The sequence below is a fragment of the Tachyglossus aculeatus genome, chromosome 3 (assembly GCF_015852505.1).
Source record: "Tachyglossus aculeatus isolate mTacAcu1 chromosome 3, mTacAcu1.pri, whole genome shotgun sequence".
Lineage (NCBI taxonomy): Eukaryota > Metazoa > Chordata > Mammalia > Monotremata > Tachyglossidae > Tachyglossus > Tachyglossus aculeatus.
This window is the reverse complement of record NC_052068.1, coordinates 61218936-61242723: the sequence shown is the minus strand read 5'-3', so window position 1 is coordinate 61242723 and position 23788 is coordinate 61218936. Positions and strand designations below refer to the sequence as shown.

General features: G+C 43.9%; 1 protein-coding gene across 2 annotated transcripts in view; it reads left to right on the top strand.

Moving 5' to 3' along the window:
• The first annotated feature begins 313 nt into the window (after positions 1–313).
• DNA2 (DNA replication helicase/nuclease 2) overlaps positions 314–23788 on the top strand; it is a 60523-nt gene continuing 37048 nt past the window's right edge. Inside the window, exons 1-6 of one of the 2 annotated variants that reach the window (XM_038744216.1) lie at positions 314–447; positions 4870–5058; positions 5860–6043; positions 8001–8146; positions 11687–11818; positions 14623–14842. In XM_038744216.1, the coding sequence (XP_038600144.1) occupies positions 353–447; positions 4870–5058; positions 5860–6043; positions 8001–8146; positions 11687–11818; positions 14623–14842 (966 nt within the window). In that variant the 5' untranslated portion in view covers positions 314–352. Of the gene's footprint in view, positions 448–4869; positions 5059–5859; positions 6044–8000; positions 8147–11686; positions 11819–14622; positions 14843–23788 lie in introns of those variants that run through there. The other variant, XM_038744215.1, reaches the window with a different exon arrangement.

Below are 23788 nucleotides of genomic sequence, written 5' to 3'. Positions count from 1 at the left end.
GCAGAGCGCGGCCTCTCGTTCCATCTTAGAGCCAGGCGCATGCGCAGAGCGCGGCCTCAAGTCCCATCCCTCTCCGGGCCCATCCTTGAGGTCCTAGCCTTCTCACGGTCCTCGCCGCCTGGCCAGGGCGCATGCGCAGAGCGCGGCCTCACGTCCCATCCTCAGAGCCCGCGCCGCCTGGCGGGGGCGCATGCGCAGAGCGCGGCCTCAAGTCCCATCCTTCTCAGTGTCCCGGCCACCGGGGCGCATGCGCAGAGCGCGGCCTCAGGTCCCATCCTCAGAGGCCTGACCGGGGCGCATGCGCAGAGTGCAGGAGGGTCTCGCGCCCGTGATCCCACCGCTTCCCGGCGGGATGGAGCTGGCCGAGCTGGAGTTGCTCATGGAGGAGGCCTTCACGGAGGAGGAGGAGCAGGAGGAGCAGGGGACGACGCCCCCGGACCGCCGGCAGTGAGCACAGCCCCGGGGGGGGAGGAGGGAGCGGGAGCCACGCGGGAGATTTAAAAGATAAAAGCGGGATCCGGTCTGACTGGGAGTCATTCATTCAGTCACTCGGTCGTTCATTCATTCATCCATTCAGTCGTTCGTCATTCAGTCAGTCGTTCATTCATTCATTTATTCAGTCGTTCGTTCATTCATTCCTTCATTCATCCATTCAGTCGTTCGTTCATTCATCCCTTCAGTCGATCGTTCATTCATCCATTCAGTCGTTCGTTCGTTCATTCATTCAGTCGTTCGTTCGTTCATTCATTCATTCAGTTCGTTCGTTCATTCATTCATTCAGTTCGTTCATTCATTCAGTTGTTCAGTCAGTCAGTCGTTCGTTCATTCATTCATTCAGTCATTCATTCATTCATTCAGTCAGTCGTTCATTCAGTCAGTCAGTCGTTCGTTCATTCATTCATCCATCCATTCAGTCGTTTGTTCATTCATTCGTTCGTTCATTCATTCAGTCGTTCATTCATTCATTCAGTTCGTTCATTCATTCAGTTATTCAGTCAGTCGTTCGTTCATTCATTCATTCAGTCATTCGTTCATTGATTCAGTCAGTCGTTCAGTCAGTCAGTCAGTCGTTCGTTCATTCATTCATCTATCCATTCAGTCGTTTGTTCATTCATTCGTTCGTTCGTTCATTCGTTCATTCAGTCGTTCGTTCATTCATTCATTCAGTCGTTCGTTCATTCATTCAGTCAGTCAGTCGTTCATTCATTCAGTCAGTCAGTCGTTCAGTCGTTCGTTCATCCATCCATTCAGTCGTTTGTTCATTCATTCATTCGTTCGTTCATTGGTTCATTCAGTCATTCGTTCATTCCGTCAGTCGTTCGTTCATTCGTTCAGTCGTTCGTTCGTTCATTCATTCAGTCATTCGTTCATTCATTCATTCAGTCAGTCGTTCATTCATTCATTCAGTCAGTCGTTCATTCATTCAGTCAGTCGTTCGTTTGTTCATTCATCCATCCATTCAGTCATTTGTTCATTCATTTGTTCGTTCATTCATTGGTTCATTCAGTCATTCATTCATTCCATCAGTTAGTCGTTCGTTCATTCATTCAGTCGTTCGTTCATTCATTCAGTCGTTCATTCATTCGTTCATTCATTCAGTCAGTCAGTCGTTCAGTCAGTCAGTCGTTCGTTCACTCATTCATCCATCCATTCAGTCGTTTGTTCATTCGTTCGTTCGTTCGTTCATTGGTTCATTCAGTCATTCGTTCATTCCATCAGTTAGTCGTTTGTCCATTCATTCAGTCGTTCGTTCATTCATTCATTCACTCAGTCGTTCTTCCATTCATTCAGTCAGTCGTTCAGTCGTTCATCCGTTCATCATCATCAATCATATTTATTGAGCGCTTACTATGTGCAGAGCACTGTACTAAGCGCTTGGGAAGTACAAGTTGGCAGCATATAGAGACTCCCTACCCAACAGTGGGCTCACAGTCTAGAAGGGGGAGACAGAGAACAAAACCAAACATACTAACAAAATAAAATAGAACAGACATGTACAAGTTAAATAAATAAATAGAGTAATAAGTATGTACAAACATATATACATATATACAGGTGCTGTGGGGAAGGGAAGGAGGTAAGATGGGGGGGATGGAGAGGGGGACAAGGGGGAGAGGAAGGAAGGGGCGCAGTCTGGGAAGGCCTCCTGGAGGAGGTGAGCTCTCAGCAGGGCCTTGAAGGGAGGAAGAGAGCTAGCTTGGCGGAGGGGCAGAGGGAGGCCGTTCCAGGCCTCATTCAGTTCATTCATTCAGTTGTTCATTCATTCATTCAGTCGTTTGTTCATTCATTCATTCAGTCGTTTGTTCATTCATTCATTCAGTCGTTCGTTCATTCATTCATTCAGTCGTTTGTTCATTCATTCATTCATTCATTCGTTCATTCAGTCGTTCGTTCATTCATTCATTCAGTCGTTCGTTCATTCATTCATTCAGTCGTTCGTTCATTCATTCATTCAGTCGTTTGTTCATTCATTGTCGTTTGTTCATTCATTCATTCAGTCGTTCGTTCATTCATTCATTCAGTCGTTCGTTCATTCATTCATTCAGTCGTTCGTTCATTCATTCAGTCAGTCGTTCATTCATTCAGTCAGTCGTTCGTTCATTCAGTCAGTCGTTCGTTCATTCAGTCAGTCGTTCGTTCATTCAGTCAGTCAGTCGTTCGTTCATTCAGTCAGTCGTTCGTTCATTCAGTCAGTCGTTCGTTCATTCATTCAGTCAGTTGTTCGTTCAGTCAGTTGCTTATTCATTCAGTCAGTTGTTCATTCATTCATTTATTCAGTCGTTCGTCCATCCAGTCGTTCATTCATTCATTCAGTCATTCGTTCATTCAGTCAGTCTTTTGTTCATTCATTTATTCAGTAGTATAGATAAGAGAGGGAGAGTTAATTGCGTGCCTTAAAACTGATGGCAAGAGAAGCAGCATGGCCCAGTGGAAGGAGTATGGTTTGGGAGTCAGAGAACTTGGGCACTAATCCTGTCTCTGCCAGTTGCTTGTGTGTGACCTTGAACAAGTCACCTAACTTCTCTGGCCTTGGTTTCCCCAACCGTAAAATAATAAGAATGGCATTTATTAAGCGCTTACTATGTACAGAGTACTGTTCTAAGCGCTGGGGAGGTTACAAGGTGATCAGGTTGTCCCACGGGGGGCTCACAGTCTTCATCCCCATTTTCCAGATGAGGGAACTGAGGCCCGGAGAAGTGAAGTGACTTGCCCGAAGTCACACAGCTGACAGTCGGCAGAGCCGGGATTTGAACCCTTGCCCTCTGATTCCCAAGCCTGTGCTCTTTCCACGCTGCTTCTCTCATTCATTCATTCATTCAATCGTATTTATTGAGCGCTTACTGTGTGCAGAGCACTGTACTAAGCGCTTGGGAAGTAGAAGTTGGCAACATATAGAGACGGTCCCTACCCAACAGTGGGCTTACAGTCTAGAAATGGGGATTCAATGCCAGTTCTCCCTCGTATTTGGGTTGTGAACCCCACGTGGGACAGGGACTATGTCCAACCTGATTCACTTTTATCTACCCCAGTGCTTGCCACATTTAAGAACTTAACAGATGTAAAAATAATAATTGTAAGGAATTTCTGTTTGATGCGGAGATAGATGGGCAGCCACTGGAGGTTCTTGAGCAACGGGAAGTTGTGGACTGAATTTTCCTTTTTTTTTTTTTCTTTTTTTAGAAAAATGATCCCGGTAGCAGGGTGAAGTGCGGACTGGAGTGGGGAAAAGACAGGAGGCAGGGAGGTCAGCGAGGAGGCTGATTCAGTAGAGAAGCAGCGTGACTTAGTGGAAAGAGCATGGGCTTGAGAGTCAGAGGTCGTGGGTTCTAATCCTGGCTCCGCCACTTATCAGCTGTGTGACTTCTCTGTGTCTCAGTTACCTCATCTGTGAAATGGGGATTAAGACTGTGCACCCCCACGTGGGACAACCTCTTCTACCGCAGCTCCTCGCTGCCCCAGTCAGGGACACAAGTGTTTAAAAGAATCTGAACTTTCCCAGTGTTCAAACAATTGGGAAGAGAGACTTCCACCTGTCCTGTTCATAATAATAATAATAATAATAATAATAATAATGATAGTGATGGCATTTATTATGCGCTTACTATGTGCAAAGCACTGTTCTAAGCGCCGGGGAGGTTACAAGGTGATCAGGTTGTCCCACGGGGGGCTCACAGTCTTCAGCGGGGCTCAGTGGAAAGAGCCCGGGCTTTGGAGTTAGAGGTCAGGGGTTCAAATCCCAGCTCCGCCACTTGTCAGCTGTGTGACTTTGGGCAAGTCACTTCACTTCTCCGTGCCTCAGTTACCTCATCTGTAAAATGGGGGTGAAGACTTTGTGCCCCCCGTGGGACAACCTGATCACCTTGTAACCTCCCCAGCGCTTAGAACAGTGCTTTGCACAGAGTAAGCGCTTAATAAATGCCATCATTATTAATCCCCATTTTACAGATGAGGGAACTGAGGCCCAGAGAAGTGAAGTGACTGTCCCAAAGTCACACAGCTGACACTTGGCGGAGCTGGGGTTTGAACCCACAACCTCTGACTCCAAAGCCCGGGCTCTTTCCACTGAGCCACGCTGCTTCTCTAAGGAACTCTCATAAGGAACTGGTTTTCTTGGTAGAGGTGGGACGGAGACAAGGTGCTTTCCTTATGGACAGACACAGAAACACGAATTGCATTGCTCTCTGAAATTTTTTGGATAGGAACTGGGAAAAGTGTTGTTTTTACTGAAGATGTGTGCCTTTTTTTTTTTTAAACCCAAGGGAAATAAAGTCCTTCCCAGATGGTCAAGGACTTAGAAGAAGCAACTGCGGAGAAGGATGATTTACAGGATTTTTTGGGTGTGTTAACACAATGCCATTTCTTTTACAGGTTTCAGAAGAAGGCAGCAGTTTCCTTTCCTGATCTAGTTCTCAGGCAAGGTGTGAACAACCGATACCGGGTTGTAGCTGTGAAAGTCATACAGACCGAGAGTGGGACCAGTGAAAAACATCTGACAATCACAGCTTCACATTCACGGTCTTTGGAACATAAAGAACTGTGCATCCTGAGGAACGATTGGTAATTAATTTGGGAATATGAGCATTCATTGTGGGAAAACCTTGGCCTTTCTTCTAAAAATTCTGCACAGCATGGGGCTGGTGGAAAGAGCACAGGCTTAGGGAGCCGGAGCACCTGGGTTCTAATCCCGGCTCCACCGCTTGCCTGATTTGTGTCCTAGGATAAGTCACTCGACTTCTCTGGGCCTCAGTATCGTCTTCTGGAAAATGGGATTCTACACCTGTTCTCCTTCCTACTTTGACTGTGAACCCCCCGGGGGGATTGGACATAGTGCATCTCGGAATCTGAGGGTGATCTAAGAATGTAAAAGTTGTAGTTCAGATGGAGTCGAGTTAATAATAGTAAGCTAAGTCAACAGTATTTAGCAACTTTAGCAAAAATTTATTAGCAAAAATAAGACAAGGGTTTGCCCTAACAGGCTTGCATTTTGTCTCGTTTGCACATCTTTATTACTCTATTTATTTATTCATTTATTTATTTTGCTTGTACATTTCTATCCGATTTATTTTATTTTGTTGGTATGTTTGGTTTTGTTCTCTGTCTCCCCCTTTTAGACTGTGAGCCCACTGTTGGATAGGGACTGTCTCTATGTGTTGCCAATTTGTACTTCCCAAGCGCTTAGTACAGTGCTCTGCGCATAGTAAGCGCTCAGTAAATACGATTGATTGATTGATTGATAGTGTTTTACATCTAATGACATTACAAGTCCCCCGAAAATTTGGAATCATGCTCAGCAGCTTTTCTTTCAGCTGCCTCTTTGTCCTTTTAAAATTAAGCTTTCGCATTTGAATTTATTTTCAGGGACTCTGTTTCCGTAGAACCAGGTGACATCATTCATTTGGAAGGAGAGTGCAGGTCTGGCATCTGGGTCATAAATGGAGATTCTGGATATTTGATCTTGTACCCGGACTTGCTGCTTTCTGGTACGAGCATAGCCAGTAGTATTCGGTGTATGCGAAGAGCAGTTCTGAGTGAAAACTTTAAGGTGAGTCCTGGCATGACTGAATATAACTTTTATAGCTTGCCCAAGTGGATCCACTTCAACCCTCAGTAGAGAGGCTTTGAATTTAAAATGATAGTTCAAAGGATAGATTTATTTTTGTTTTTCACTGGCATCTTGGTAACTGTAGACCGAATGCTGAAAATCCTAGTGCTCTCTGATGTGAAGTTTCTGATGGTAGGATTTATTTTGGTTTCTTTGACCGGAGCTATGAGGAAAATAAAAAGTTTCGTTGCATATGCCGAAGAAAAGTTGCTGGCTATAATCATATTTTGAAAGTAAGCTTGGGCTGTGTGTCTACCAATGTGCCTGCCAGGAGCAACGTGGCTCAGTGGAAAGAGCACGGGCTTTGGAGTCGGAGGTCATGGGTTTGAATCCCGGATCCGCCACATGTCTGCTGTGTGACCTTGGGCAAGTCACTTAACTTCTCTGAGCCTCAGTTACCTCATCTGTAAAATGGGGATTAAGACTGTGAGCCCCATGTGGGACAACTTGATCACCTTGCATCCCCCCTGTGCTTAGAACAGTGCTTTGCACATGGTAAGCACTTAACAAATGCCGTCATTATTATTATTATTATTATTATTATTATTACCAACTCTTATTTTGTACCCTCCCAAGCATTTAGTTCAGTGCTCTGTACACAGTAAACGCTCAATAAATACGGTTGATTGTGTTTAAATATTTAATTTTCTCTCTGAGCTTCAAAGACTACGCACCAGTATTTTAAAGTAATACAGTTGCCAGAATGAATTTAATTATGAAAGAAAAGCAGAGTGGGGAAGTTTTTAAAATATTTTATTTGCTCTTGGTATATTACAAGATTCTAATGGTTAGTTTTTCTTCTCTTACAATTACTTCCGGTTATCCTTGTCCTTCCTAATAATAATAATTGTAGTAGTATAAGTCCTTACTATGTGCCAAGCACTGTAGTAAATGTGGATTGTAAGCTCGTCATGGGCAGGGAGTAGATCTACTAATTCTGTTGTATTTACTCCCCGAAGTGCTTAATACAATGCTCTGCACATATCGTGGCTCAGTAGAAAGAGCCTGGGCTTTGGAGTCTGAGGTCATGAGTTCAAATCCTGGCTCCACCAATTGTCAGCTATGTGACTTTGGGCAAGTCACTTAACTTCTCTGTGCCTCAGTTACCTCATCTGTAAAATGGGGATGAAGACTCTGAGCCCCCTGTGTGGCAACCTCATCACCTTGTAACCTTCCCAGCGCCTAGAACAGTGCTTTATACATAGTAAGTGCTTAATAGATGCCATTATTTATCCCCTTTTAGACTGTGAGCCCACTGTTGGGTAGGGACTGTCTCTATATGTTGCCAATTTGTACTTCCCAAGCGCGTAGTACAGTGCCCTGCACACAGTAAGCGCTCAATAAATACGATTGATGATGATAGTAACCGCCCAATAAATACCATTGGTGGATTGATTGGGCACAGTCTTTGTCCCACATGTGGCTCACCGTCTGAAGAGTGAGGACAGATGTAGAATCCACACTTTACAGATGAGGAAACTGAGGTATGGAGAAGCTAAGTGAGTTTCCCGAGGGTCACATAGCAGGGAAATCGGGGAGCTGGGATTAAACCCAGATCATCTGATTCCCAGGCTTGGGCTCTTTCCACTAGCCCATGGTGCTTCCTGCTCCCACATTTGAAAATAATTTCTGTCTGCCCACTCCATTGTATAGTAAGTTTCAGGAGGGCATGACAGTTAAATCTTGTTTGCTATTTTCTTCCAAATGTTCAGTACAGTGCTAATGTGTAGGACTAAGTTTGTACTAACCTTCCAAATGTTTAGAACAGTAAAGCCGTTGAGTATGATGATAGTACATCTTGGATATAGCAGTTGATTATTAACATAATCGTAATAAAATGTGGATTCAATCCCGTTAACCTGAAGCTCAAACACACGTGTTTGTGATTCTTCTGTAGAGCAGCAATTCAGGGTCACGCCAAATGCTTATCGGTACGCTCCTTCACGAAATATTCCAGCGAGCAATAACTGATCGTTTTGCCCAAGAGAAGCTTCGAGGATTTGTCGTCCAGACTCTCCAGGAACCCAAGCACCTGAAGGAAATGTAAGTTGTCAATAGAAGTAGTGATGTGACAAAGACGATCGTACTTTGCAGTCACCCAAACAGCCTACATATTTAAAAATTGTGCCGGTTGATGAATGCATCGGTTGTGCGAGGAAGGATTGTGTATGACTGGGCTGGAATTTCCAGCCCAGCCGTTACCTGCCTAATAAAGTGGGAATTGCCGTACATCCTCAGCACTGGTGCAGCTGTTTTCTGGAGCCGGTGTTTGTGGCTCCGTTTCCCGGCAGGTGAAGAGGAGCATCACCGTCTTCGGCCTGTTAGTCCCCTCTAGAATGGAAACTCATCGTGGCCAGGGACCGCGTCTGCTGAGTCTCTTGGATCGTACATTCCCAAGAGCTTTGCTCATAGTAAGCGCTCAATAAATACCACTGATTCATTGATTGATACCGTGGAGGCGGGTTCTTTTTGATGCCGCCGGGCTCCTCTTACCACCTAGCCCAGTCACCCAGCCTGGCAAGGGAGAGCTAGAGCCCCCCACCTCCTTCCACACATACACCCCTCAGACCCGGCCAGGCAACTGGCCCTCCTTCACTTCCCAAGCGCTTAGTACAGTGCTCTGCACACAGTAAGCGCTCAATAAATACGATTGATTGATTGATTCATGGCCCAGCAGACCCTTTGGGATGAGCCAGAGGCTTCTCTGTCCTCCGCTGGGCACTGGAGCGAGCAGTGGACTCCTTGTTATTTTGGTAGGCCTCTTTGCATGTTCAAGGTGAAGCTTTTTTGGGCTCCTACCAGATCCTTGGAGTTGGTCTAGGGTTTTTTATGCCTCTTTAGGGGCTTCAGCTCAGTGGGTTTTAACTTTCCTTCCCCCTCAAATACTTTCCTCCACCTAATTTTCCCGTCAGAGTTGCCACGCCACCATCATTCCTATCTCTCAAGACTCTAGCCATGGCATTGTTCTGGATGCCTCCCTCTCTTTCAGACCCCTTCTCCAGTGTATCACCAAATTGTCTGTTTTTCTGGCATAATATTTCCAGAATCTGCTCCTCCCACTCCGTCCAAATGGCCACTACACTGTCAGTCAATCAAATTTATTGAGCACTTACTGTATGCAGAGCACTGAACTAAGTGCTGGGGAGAGAACAGTAGAACAGGCACAACGAGCTCACAGTCTAGAAGGGGAGACAAGCATTAATATAAAGAAATAAAGTTAAAGATATATACATGAGTGCTGTGGGGCTGGGTGGGGGAGATGAATAAAGGGAGAAAGTCAAGGTGACTCAGGGTGTAGAAGAAAAGGAAAGGAGGACTTAGTTAGGGAAGGGCTCCGGGAGGAAATAATGTGCCTTAAAATAAGTTCGAAGGTGGGGCTGAGATATGAAGAAGGAGGGTATTCCAGGCCAGAGGCAGGAAATCAGCGGCGAGATAGATGATAGCGAGATATGGTGAGAAGGTTGGCAGCAGTGTGGCTCGGTGGAAAGAGCACGCGGGCTTTGGAGTCAGAGTTCATGGGTTCAAATCCCGGCTCCGCCAACTGTAGGCTGTGTGACTTTGGGCAAGTCACTTCACTTCTCTGTGCCTCAGTTACCTCATCTGTAAAATGGAGATTAAAGCTATGAACCCCCCCCCGTGGGACAACCTGATCACCTTGTAACCTCCCCAGTGCTTAGAACAGTGCGTTGCACATAGTAAGCGCTTAACAAATACCATCATTATTATTTTTATTAGAGGAGCAAACTGTGCGGGTTGGGTTGTAGAAGGAGAGTAGTGAGGTGAGGGTAGGAAGGGGCAAAGTGATTGAACGCTTTCAGGCCGATGATAAGGGGTCTTTATTTGATGCAGAGGTGGATGGGCAACCAGTGGAGGTGCTTGAGGAATGGGGGAGGATGGCCTGAACGTTGTGGGTTTTTTTAGAAAAATGATCTGGGCAGCAGAGTGAAGTGTGGACTGGAGCGGGGAAAGACGGGAGCAGGGAAGTTAGCAAGGGGGCTGATACAGTCATTATGGTGGGATAAAATACGAGCTTGAATGAACTGGTCACTGATCCTAGCACTTTTCATATCCCATCTTCACTACTGAATCTGCTTCCTTGCTAGCCTCCCTGCTTCCAGTTTTTTCCCTTCTGCAGTGCCTGTTTCACTCTATGTGGATCATTTTCCTAAATGGTTTTTTTTCACAATTTTTTTTGTGGTATTTGAGTTACACAGGTACTGTACTAAGCATTGGGGTAATCAGTCAATGAATCATGTTTATTGAGTGCTTACTGTGTGCAGAGCACTGTACTAAGCGCTTGGGAAGTACAAGTTGGCAACATACAGAGACAGTCCCTACCCAACGGTGGGCTCACAGTATAGAAGGGGGAGACAGAACAAAACCAAACATATTGACAAAATAAATTGAATAGATATGTACAAGTAAAATAAATAGAGTAAAAAATATGTACAAACATATATACGTATATACAGGTGCTGTGGGGAAGGGAAGGAGGTAAGACCGGGGGGATGGAGAGGGGGTTGAGGGGGAGAGGAAGGAGGGGGCTCAGTCTGGGAAGTCTGGGTAGATACAAGATAATCAAGTTGGAAACATTGTCTCATTTAGCGCTCAGAGTTTTAATCTCCACTTTACAGATGAGGAAAGTGAGGTAGAGAAGTTAAGTGACTTGCCCAGGGCCTTACAGCATACACTTTCATTCATTCATTGAATTGTATTTATTGAGCGCTTACAGTGTGCAGAGCACTGGACTAAGCACTTGGGAAGAACAAGTCGGCAACATATGGAGACGGTCCCTACCCAACAACAGGCTCACAGTCTAGAAGACTCAGTCACATAATAATAATAATAATAATGATGGTATTTGTTAAGCGCTTACTATGTGCAAAGCACTGTTCTAAGCGCCAGGGAGGTTACAAGATGATCAGGTTGTCCCGCGGAGGGCTCACGGTTTTAATCCCCATTTTACAGATGAGGTCACTGAGGCACAGAGAAGTTAAGTGACTTGCCCAAAGTCACACAGCTGACAGTTGGCAGAGCTGAGATTTGAACCCATGACCTCTGACTCCAAAGCCCGGGCTCTTTCCACTGAGCCACGCTGCTTCTCCGTCACATGGCGGAATTGGGATCAGAACCCGGTTTCTCTGACTCTCAGGCGCAAGTTCTTTCCACTGGGCCACAGTTCTGCATGCTTCTCCCCACGTCTCAGAAAAACTCCAGTGAATACCTGTTTCTCTCAGCTTCAGGCAGAAAGTCCTGACCATTATCTCTAAAGCACATAACTCTAAATAGACGGCTATTAAACATCTTGCAACTAAATTTTTATGGATGTTACAAACATGTTGTAATATACTAAATGAACGTATTGATGCACAAGTAAGAATTTCTATAGGGCCCATTGGTGGTATTGTAGTTTTTGTATTGTAAAATGAAAAGCATAAAATTACATTATATTAAACTATATTAATTAACTATATTAAGCTATAATTATATTAAACTATATAGTTGAAATACTTGCTTTTGTACTCAATTGCTTCTTCCATTTTTTTAGTCTTTTGAATTTAGTGTATCTTTAATTTGTCCCAGGTATCGCTTAAATATGAACCAAGCTGAAATAAAGGAAGAAATTGAAGAATACCTCCCATCATTTTCTAAATGGGCTGAAAATTTCATGAACAAGTCTTCCCCAGCCAACCTACCCAACATACAGCTATCTTTGTAAGAAATCGTTACCGTAATGCATTCTTATCATTGGAGACCAAGAACACGTATCGCTGTTGAAACCTATTTCAGGATTACCTAGTCCAAACTAATACAGTGCTCTGCATTTGGTAAATGTTGGTAATGATATATTTTTGAATCATTGGAAGCTTTAAAGAATTGGACTTCGGGGCCTGAAAATTTGGATCTTTCAAAAATCCATTAGCCGGTAGACCAGTATTTCTCATTCTTCTTCAAAATACTGTGTGCTTTTTGTCAGGTAATGCTCCCAATTTTTTTGAGAATCCAAATGCCCTGAAAATAGATGTTCACAAAATGAATACAGCGAAATACTTGTGTAATACACGTTATCACTAGGACGCTGGTACGGAATTAGGTAACGGGTCTTTTGACAGTGTACATCTCTCTGGATTGGATGTGATGCTGTGTTGGAAGAAATAGTTGTGCTTACTGTACTATAAGGTAAGTTTTTCCCGAAGCAGGGTTTGTGAAGAACGTAATCAGCTGCAACCATTCATAGCTTTATCTTTTGTACAGTATAATAAGAGTTGCTAGACATGATATGTATATGTGTTTGTACATATTTATTACTCTATTTTACTTGTACATATCTATTCTATTTCATTTTGTTAATATGTTTGGTTTTGTTCTCTGTCTCCTCTTTCTAGACTGTGAGCCCACTGTTGGGCAGGGACCGTCTCTATATGTTGCCAACTTGTACTTCCCAAGCGCTTAGTACAGTGCTCTGCACACAGTAAGCGCTCAATAAATACAATTGATGATGATGATCCCTACCCTCAAGGAGCTTACAGTCCAGAGGGGGAGGAACTATTATATTAGCAAGCAATTGCTTCTAAAAAGCCCTTTGAGGTCTGTTTAGAAGTATGTTAGTTCTCTTAGGAGGGGTGAGCTTTCCTAACTTATCCTCCTTGTCCTTTGCTCATCTACCTCACTTGAACCTTGTCGGGTTTTTTTTGTTTTTTCCCCTCACTTCTGTAGTTTTCTTTCTGTGTTTATGTCTAGTTCAAGCTGTTACCTCCTAGAGAGCCATAACAGCCTGTTTTTGCCTAGAATGAACCTCTCTAAGGATGCTTAATAAATCATCAGTCAGTCCAGCGTATTTCTTGAGCACTTGGTGTGCACAGAGCACTGTACTAAGCACAGGGGAGAGTGCAAAACAACAATAAATGTGAGGTGTGACAGAACTATATTCAGATAAAAATCAGTTCAGCAAGAAAAATGGTAAGTTGCAGGGGTGACGTTGCTGGACAACTTTTAGATTTGCACAGCAGCTTTGTGTGGCTGAGGAGAAAGCGGTCATGAAGGAATGACCTGATAACATATTTGATATTCGCCTCACTCTCATAGCATTCTTGTCAGTTGTGTGACCTTGGGCAAGTCACTTAACTTCTCTGGGCCTCAGTTCCCTCATCTGTAAAATGGGGACTGAGACTGTGAGCCCCACGGACAACCTTGATCACCTTGTATCTCCCCCCCCCCATGCTTAGAACAGTGCTTGGCACATAGCGCTTAACAAATACCACCTTTATTATTATCATTATGTACATGGCTTTAAATGGCTCATTATAAGCAACTTATTAATGTCTGTCTCCCCCCTAGACTGTAAGATCATTAGGGGCAGAGAACATCGTGTGTGCTCATTCTCTTGTACTCTCCCAAGCACTTTGAACAGTGCTCTGCACATAGTAAGCACTCAATAAATGCTGTTGATTGCTGGATTGATAACCCAGTGGGGTAGAGCTTTGTGTGCATCATGTTTTCATAGCCCTAAGTGGGTTCACCCTGGCATGACTCTGAATGAAATGAATAATGAATAAATGAAGAAATAATGAATAAAAACTGGGAGAGGAGGCGGCAGGCCTAGCCCCCCAAAACCTCAATGGTTTTCACTCTGTGGGCGGGGATCGCGTCTACCAACTCTTGTATTCTTCCAAGTGCTCTGTACAGTCTTCTACCCACAGTAAGCGCTCAATAAATACCACTGATTGATCGTTTTAATTCTGCGCTACCCTGACTTGTAAAGCCCCTGTGAAGTTTTCCCGTGGGGCAAAGTTGCAGCTGCTCAAGATCCCCTAATTGGTTTGTAATTGATTTATTTATATTAATGTCTGTGTCCCCCTCCAGACTGTATTTGTTGTGGGCGGGGAATGTGTTTATAGTTGTGTTTTCCCAAGTGCTTAGTACAGTGCACTGCACAGAGTAAGCACTCAGTAAATATCTAGACTGTGAGCCCACTGTTGGGTAGGGACTGTCTCTATATGTTGCCAACTTGTACTTCCCAAGCGCTTAGTACAGTGCTCTGCACACAGTAAGCGCTCAATAAATATGAATGAATGAAATATGACTGACTGATTCATGAGTCTTAGTTGGCCACCCTTTCGCTGGATTACTGGTTTTTCAGCAGGCCTGTATTTTACTCCCAATTATTTCACGTATGACCTTGCAAGTTGATTCGACTTTCCGATCCTTAGCTTCTTTAGTAGTAGCATTGTTTATTGGGCACAAACTAGGAGTTTGAGGTACAGAATAATGAAGTATGCCTGCCCACAAGAAGCTTCCACTCTAAGGGGTAGACTAACACAGCATTTACAGCGCAATCAAAATCAATTGAGCGGGGATATATACATGAAGGTGTAACTTCATAAGTTTCTCTCTATAAAGTCAAATAAAAGTTATGTGGAGTATATTGAACTCTTTGTTTTTTTTATATACACAATTTTTTTTCTTTTTTGAAGATTTTTTTTTCCCGGTAGAAGTAAGCATTTTAAAATTTTCTGTAGGCCAAGTCCTGGAAACAAGGATGCATCAGATTGTAGTATTGAAGTGACTGAATCTCTGGATATTGAAGAAAATATTTGGTCTCCAAGATTTGGTTTGAAGGGCAAAATCGACGTCACTGTTGGTGTGAAGATACATCGTCGATGTAAAGTGGATTATAAAATAATGCCTCTGGAACTTAAAACTGGGAAGGAATCGAACTCCATAGAACATAGAAGTCAGGTAAAAACAGTAACTTGAAAAATATCGAGAAATAATTCATTTGAAAGGTTTTTTTGGTAAGGTAAAATATGTTTGCTTTTATAAAATATGCTTCCATATTATGTCTGTCATAAATTATACAACAGGGAAGAAACTCTTTGGGAATAGATTATTTACTGCAGAGGTATAAACTCAGTCTTGAGTTTTAGTTTTAACTAGATATTTCACCCATTCCAAAATGGAAGGTTTTAATTTTTTTTAATGGTATTTAAGTGGTTACTGCGTGTCAGCCACCGTATTAAGCACTGGGGTAGATTAGATGCAAGGTAATCAGGTTGGACACAGTCCATGTCCCTTGTAGGGCTCAAAGTCTTAATCCCCATTCTACAGATGAAGTAAGTGAGGCACAGAGACGTTAAGTGACTTGCCCCAAATCACACAGCAGACAGGTGGCAGATTTGGGATTAAAACCCAGCTCCTCTGACTCCCAGCCAGTGCTCTTTGAACTTGGCCTCTCTGCTTATCTGTCTTAATTATGTAATTCACTCACATATGTCTATATCTATTTATCTATCTGTATATCTCTCTATCTGTCTATATGGAGGGAGAGCCATCTCACTTAAAAATCACCCTGTCAAGTTTGCCGTGGCTCAGGGAGTTCCCTTCCTCTTCCATTGAAATTTCGACTGATGTGTTGAAGTGATTAAGCCCATTTCAATTTATCATGAGATGATGGCCTCTACTGTAGCGAAGATAATCACAGCTTGATATCCCAAGGTGCCTTTTTGCTGAATAGGAAATGAAAGGTAGCACATATGTGCACAAATTTTAAATATTTCATTATCCGTATGCGTTTACATTGCTGTTCGGGTAACCATCTTTTGATTTTTAAAAATCATGTTTTTTCATTTATTCTCATTTTGGTCCTTTTGGGGGTCTTGGGAATGGGTTATTGGATCAAAGTAATACATTTATAGTGCACTTTGGCTTAGTACCATTTTCATGGAACACGTGCGTGCATACACACGCTTTCCTTGGTTGTATTGTCGTGTTTGTTGCTTGCAGTGTTTGGTGTTTTCACTTTTGCCGCCTAGATTTCCCATTCTTTTTGAAGACTCCGCTTGCAAAGAGCCGTTTCTTTTTTGAGTGCCGTCTGGTTGATCTTTGGGCACTTGACTCCCATCATTCAGATGAGATCCAGCGTCGTCTGGGGCCTTGTTGTGTGGCCACCTTAAAACGCTTCCCCCGTCTTCCTTTCTTTCAGTTTTCCCCATATCAGTTCACCGTTCAGTGGCTGTTCTGGTATCCCGTCATCAATTCTCCTCATATATCCCCCCCAGGGCAGCTGTGTGGAGGTGAGCATACCTGTAATCCTCCGGGATTTCCTTGTTGGCGTTCCTGGCTTGCCGTTTGGCGTAGTCTCCCCTGTGAAAAACGTGGTTGGAACTTCTCAAGGAGTCAGGTGTTACGTCTGTAAAGAGTTTGGGACTCCCATTCGACGGTCTCCCAAATGTACCGGCCAATTTTCATGCATTTGGTTAGAGGAGGCAGCTCGCCCAAATACCTAGAAAGGGACAGCATCAGTAATCTCCCTTTTCCAAGTTAGGCATTCAAAAGAGATAGAGGTGACACAGAATCACACCAGAATCCAAAAGAGACCCCTGCCTAGTATTTTGAAGAAAAATGCCATTCTGATGAACCACGTCTGGTAACCAGTAATATTTTAACTGGGGATTCAACTGAATAGAATGCAAGAAAATGAACTTCAGCCAAGATTTAAAACGACAGCCCAAGATTTACTCCAGAAAACCCCCAGAGTAGATCGTCACTCCAACTTTCCTGGCCTTTCCTTTCCATCAGTTTAATTAAGGGATAAAGGCATCCTAATTTGGAGCCGGCTCTAAAGAGATTCAGATTCTGGAAAACAGAGAGAAAGATACGAAGACAACGCAGGGAATTGGCTTGCCTGAGACCACCTAATCAGCCCTTTAACTTGCTGGGAAATACAGTTTCTCCAATCCTTCCCTAGAATTTCCCCTTCCAACCTTCAACAGGATGACCAAAGATCGTGCATAACACAGTACCACAAATACTTTATTTTTGATAGCTCCTCCTTGAATTCTTTCTAGGGTCACCGCATCTATTTACAAATATGGTGAACAAAACTGCCCCTTCAAAAGCATAAGAAGGAACCATTTAGGGTTTATTTCCTTGACCCATACATATCAAGCTCTTGTTAATACTTTCAGTACATTTTATGGACAGTTTATCTTACTTTTGACTCCCGCGTCTTTGTTGCAAATGTGGGCGGCCACCCTTTTCACATTTCTGTGCTTCTTTGTGTTCAGCGGAAGTTTCAACCTCTTCCAGAAGGATTGTTTTTTCTTGTTATCAAGGGTTTTATCATTTTTCTCTCCTTCCGAACTATTAGCAAAACTGCCCAATTGCATTTTTAATGAGCATAGTAAAAGTCATCAGTAAAGACTTGGAAGAGAAGCAACTCTGACTAGTCTGTGGGTTTCCCAGTGAGAATGGACCCTCAAGGTAACCTCAAGTCGTTAATAGCTATAGTCATCAGCATCATCATTATTATTCATAACAATGTGCCAAGTACTTTTGCTAAGTACACGTCAGATTGGACACAGTCCCGGTTTCACAAGGTTTATAGTATAAAGAGGGAGGGAGAACAAGTATTTATCCCCGTTATTCGGGTGAGGAAACTGAAACACAAATTTCAGTGACTTGTCCAGTGTCACCCAGCAGGCAGGTGGCAGAACTAGGATTTGAACCCAGGACTCTTGACTGTGGCTCCTGTTCTTTCCACTAGGCCATATTACCTCCTTATTAGCATTCTAGCTTGTTTCATTTAAAATGGGGTTAATACAAATTATTATAAAGGCATAAAAATGTTACAGTTAATGCTTTTCATCATTTCCAATTGATAGTCAGTACAGTATAACTGACACATCCCTTGCCCACAGTAAATTTATAATCTAGAAAACTGTAGAGGATAAATAGTACCTTTAAATGGGCTGGCTTCCGTCCCCTTCATTCCATGGAAACTGCGCTCTCAAAGGTCACCAATGACCTCCTGCTTGCCAAATCCAACGGCTCCTACTCTGTCCTAATCCTCCTCGACCTCTCAGCTGCCTTTGACACTGTGGACCACCCCCTTCTCCTCAACACGTTATCTGACCTTGGCTTCACAGACTCCGTCCTCTCCTGGTTCTCCTCTTATCTCTCCGGTCGTTCTTTCTCAGTCTCTTTTGCAGGCTCCTCCTCCCCCTCCCATCCTCTTACTGTGGGGGTTCCCCAAGGTTCAGTGCTTGGTCCCCTTCTGTTCTCAATCTACACTCACTCCCTTGGTGACCTCATTCGCTCCCACGGCTTCAACTATCATCTCTACGCTGATGACACCCAGATCTACATCTCTGCCCCTGCTCTCTCCCCCTCCCTCCAGGCTCGCATCTCCTCCTGCCTTCAGGACATCTCCATCTGGATGTCCGCCCGCCACCTAAAGCTCAACATGTCGAAGACTGAGCTCCTTGTCTTCCCTCCCAAACCTTGTCCTCTCCCTGACTTTCCCATCTCTGTTGACGGCGCTACCATCCTTCCCGTCTCACAAGCCCGCAACCTTGGTGTCATCCTCGACTCCGCTCTCTCATTCACCCCTCACATCCAAGCCGTCACCAAAACCTGCCGGTCTCAGCTCCGCAACATTGCCAAGATCCGCCCTTTCCTCTCCATCCCAACCGCTACCCTGCTCATTCAAGCTCTCATCCTATCCCGTCTGGACTACTGCACTAGCCTTCTCTCTGATCTCCCATCCTCGTGTCTCTCTCCACTTCAATCCATACTTCATGCTGCTGCCCGGATTATCTTTGTCCAGAAACGCTCTGGACATATTACTCCCCTCCTCAAAAACCTCCAATGGCTACCGATCAATCTGCACATCAGGCAGAAACTCCTCACCCTGGGCTTCAAGGCTGTCCATCACCTCGCCCCCTCCTACCTCACCTCCCTTCTCTCCTTCTCCAGCCCAGCCCGCACCCTCCGCTCCTCCACCACTAATCTCCTCACTGTACCTCGCTCTCGCCTGTCCCGCCATCGACCCCCGGCCCACGTCCTCCCCCGGTCCTGGAATGCCCTCCCTCTGCCCATCCGCCAAGCTAGCTCTCTTCCTCCCTTCAAGGCCCTGCTGAGAGCTCACCTCCTCCAGGAGGCCTTCCCAGACTGAGCCCCTTCTTTCCTCTCCCCGTCGTCCACCTCTCCATCCCCCCGTCTTACCTCCTTCCCTTCCCCACAGCACCTGTATATATGTATATATGGTTGTACATATTTATTACTCTATTTATTTGTTTATTTATTTATTTTACTTGTACATTTCTATCCTACTTATTTTATTTTGTTGGTATGTTTGGTTCTGTTCTCTGTCTCCCCCTTTTAGACTGTGAGCCCACTGTTGGGTAGGGACTGTCTCTATGTGGTGCCAATTTGTACTTCCCAAGCGCTTAGTACAGTGCTCTGCACATAGTAAGCGCTCAATAAATACGATTGATTGATTGACCAATTTAGTTTTATTTGCAAATGAACAAAAGCTGTTTTTTGTATTTGCACATGGGTATATGGGGAGGGAAATCATTTTCTTAGTCTGAAATATTGCCACACTTTAGCAGTAGGATGATACAGAAACGACTAAAACTAGAAAACTACAACTTGGCTGGTTTGCAGACCTGAGGAAAGTAAATTAAGTCAAGTTTGCAGAAAAAAGCATTTGGCATTTTAAATTATAAAGATTTAAGGTAATGTGATCGGAGCATGTGAGCCTGAAAATTTTCCACTTGGTCTTTAAAATTTTGATTGAAATTACTTTAGAATGTTGAAGCATGTAAAAGTAGTTACAGCTCGAGAATATTCAAGGAGTGCCATCCATTAATTGCCATCCAAATAGAGTTGGAAATTTTATTCCAGTTTCCTTAAGCCCAAGAAAGAAAATCAAATATAAGGAAAATATGTTAATGCAGCATTATTGTACTACATTACTCAGTGTCACAAGTAATCAAGACAGCGGATTCCATTTCCTAGATCAAATTTGGGTTGGAAATATTGTAGTATGGCTTTTATTTATGTAAAAATCCTACCTTTTGGGATTTCCTGATTCAGTAAATTTAGTCCTTTGCCTTTAATCCTAGCCAAAAGGTTAATTTAGTTTTGAATCTTTTGTAACCTGGTGATCATTTTCCATTACTGAGTTTTTTCCACATCGTACCTTCTTGGCAGTTGAAGTCAGCCTGAAGCCCTCTTACTAGCAGCTTAAGTACTAGAACACTCTGGAATTGGCAGTTTCTTTGGATAATTTTTTTTCTTCTGCTTATTCAGCACTGTAGGACTGTAGGAAAAAGTACAAATCTAGCTGTTTCTGATGAAGAAGATAGTTAAATGTTGAGCCAAATTTCAGTTTTCCTTTATTCTTGAAGCAGGCCTAGAGAACTCGGCTATGGGACATTTGACTGACACGTAGTTATGAACATGTACTATTAAGGCCCCTCGAATATATAAATGAAAAAGATCGCCGTACCTTAAAGGAAAATGGCCAAACACTCATGTTCTGAATTTGACTTGCTTCTTTATGCAAGCAAATAAAAAACAACTGTTGCTGCTATAAAAGTGAATTAAGTCCACATTTCAAACCGAGCTCTGAATTATTTGAAATAGAGATTCTCTCAGGAAAGGAAGAGCCATGAGGAAGGTCATCCCTGTCGGGTTGCTGGACCTGGTTCAGGCCTCTATCAGGTGTCCAATAATCGCTTAACAAATAGCATAAACAGTCTATTAATTGTATTTATTGAGTGCTTACCGTGTGCAGAGGACTATTCCATGTGCTTGGGAGAGTACGATATAATATTCCCTGCCTACAATGAACTTACATTCCAGAGGGGCGGACAGACATTAATATAAATAAATTACAGATATATGCACAAGTGCTATGGGGCAAGCAGGAAATTTATGGGTGGAATTTATGTTCTTTAAAAAAAGGCCTCTCCCCACCAGTGAACCTATCTGTACCTCAGTCTCATCTCTCTTGCTGCCAACCCCTTATATTCTCCCTTTTCCCTGGAACTCCCTTCCCTTCTGTGTCTGACAGACCACCACTCTCCCTGACTTCAAAACCCCTTTAAATTCATACCTCTTCCAAGAATATTTCCCTGATTAACTTCACTTCTCCCCATTCTATTCTCCACCCCTCCTACGTCACCTAAACACCTAAGTCTGTATCCCTTAAATACTTTTCATACTACCCCCATAGCACTTATGTGCATATCCTTATACTCTGCTTCTTCCCCTATCTGTGATTTATTTTAACTCTTGGCTCCACCGTTAGATTGTAAGCGCCTACTAACTCTGTTGTTCTGTACTCTCCTAAGCACTCAATACAGTGCCCGGCACACAGGAAGCCATCAGTAAGTACCACTGGTTGATGGATTTGGTTAAGAGAGTCGATAAAGAGGAAGCGAAGGCAGCGGTAACGAACGACTCCTTTGAGGAGTTTGGATAGGAAGAGGAGCAGAGAGATAGAGTGATATTTGGGGGAAGCTTTGGGGATGAGAGAAGACTTCTAAAGTCTGGGTAGATGGGCGTGTTTAAAGACAAAGGGAAAGACAACAGAGTGAGAGGGTGAAGACAGCAATATGGGAGGTGAGGAGAGTGGCATTGCTGTTAGGCAGTGAAGGGAAAGGATTGGTGTCCTAGGAGAGGGTTGGATTTAGAGAGGAGGCGGGAGAAAGCCTCTTGAAAAAAACAACAGGGAAGCAGGAGAGAGACCAGGAGGAGGAAGCAGAGTTTTGGGATGATAAAGAGACTGGGAAGTTGTCTTCTGTTGATCTTGATTTTTCCAGAAGGGTTCATTCATTCATTCAGTTGTATTTACTGAGCGCTTACTGTGTGCAGAGCACTGTACTAAGCGCTTGGGAAGTACAAGTTGGCGACATATAGAGACAGTCCTTACCCAACAACGGGCTCGCAGTCTAGAAGGGGGAGACAGAAAACAAAACATGTGGACAGGTGGCAAGGTTTAGAGAGAGAGTTTGGCACTGGGGACTCCAAGAGGGAATTTAAAGTTCAGAGAAGATGATGGGGTTGGTGGAGGGAGGAATAGACATGTTCTCGAGGGGAAGAGAACTGAGTTAGTAAGTAGCAGGACAGAGTGGACTTGTGGTGACAGAGATTGGGCCAGTGCCTGGTTTTCTGCCATGTGTATTCAGCTGCAGAGGGGCTGGAGCAGAGAGGGTGGATTGTGAGGTGATCCAGGGCTGAAGGTTGGGGTTGCGAGAGAACGCCTCATCCGCGCACTCTGCATTGTCTAGGCACTTGGATCTGTGACCTCCGGGCATTTTGATATTCGCCCCAACCCCGCGGCACTTACGTACATATCTTTAAATTATATGTTTAAAATTCTTTGTATTAATGTCTGTCTCCCCCTCTAGTCTGAAAGCTCTTTATGGGCAGAGAACGTCTCCTAATTCTGTCGTACGCTCCCAGGTGCTTAGTATGGTGCTCTGCACATCGAAAATGCTCAGTAAATATCATTGATTGACTGGAAGTTGAGACTGGTGGAGAGGGCAAAGTTGAGAGCACGTGTCTTTTTCACTGAGGGGAGGGTGGGAAGAGAGACCAGAAGGGCCCTGGCTGTGAGTCTTAGTTCTCTCTCAGCATTTTGCCCGCCCTCCAGCAGTTTCTTTTAGTTTTCTTATGAAGTGCGTATGATTCTACAAACTCACCTTTTAAAGTTACACTATTTAGGAAGGGATCTAGTGGAGTGAATAGTACCTTGGCACTGTATTCTTCAAGATGCAGTGCCATAGTCGTTTTAATAATAATAATAATGTTGGTATTTGTTAAGCCCTTACTCTGTGCCGAGCACTGTTCTCAGCTGCTGGGGGTAGATACAAGGTCAGCAGGTTGTCCCACGTGGGGCTCACAGTCTCAATCCCCATTTTCCAGATGAGGGAGCTGAGGCCCAGAGAAGTGAAGTGACTTGCCCAGAGTCACCCAACTGACAAGTGGCGGGGCCGGGATTAGAACCCACGACCTCTGACTCCTAAGCCCCGGCTCTTTCCACTAAAGCACACTGCTTCTCTAAAGAGAAAACAAAAGGAAGATCTAATGGACTAAATCAGTTTTTTTTTTTTTTAGCAATTTCTCACAATAGCCATACTTCCCAGATGTTTTGAGAATACTCTAGCCGGAATACACCAGGATGAACTACTTAAGAACATCACTAACCGAATGCTTTTGGAAAAAGCAATATCGGATCAGGGCACAGGGCAGCAAAGTGGGCTTTGACCCTTGCAACCTATCAGATTCAGGAAAAGCACAGGGAGCAGTATCCAAACCTCTACAGGGTTTTCCAAAACCCTGCCAAAGTAAGTGACACCGTCAGTAGATCTGGACTCTGAAAAATGGCAAGGAGCGTGGCCCTGTGGATAGAGCACGGGCTTGGGAATCAAAAAAACCTGGATTCTACTCGTGGCTCTGCCACTTGTCTGCTCTGTGAACTTCTCGGGGCCTCAGTTAGCTCACCTGTAATTTGGGGATTAATAATAATAATGGTATTTGTTAATCAATCAATCGTATTTATTGAGCGCTTACTGTGTGCAGAGCACTGAACTAAGCACTTGGGAAGTACAAGCTGGCAACACAGAGAGACGGTCCCTACCCAACAGTGGGCTCACAGTCTAGAAGGGGGAGACAGAGAACAAAACCAAACATATTAACAAAATAAAATAGAATATCAATCGTATTTATTGAGCGCTTACTGTTTGCAGAGCACTGTACTAAGCGCTTGGGAAGTACAAGTTGGCAACATATAGAGACAGTCCCTACCCAACAGTGGGCTCACAGTCTAAAAGGGGGAAAGGAAACCGCTGATATGTACAAGTAAGAAAAATAAATAGAGTAATAAATACG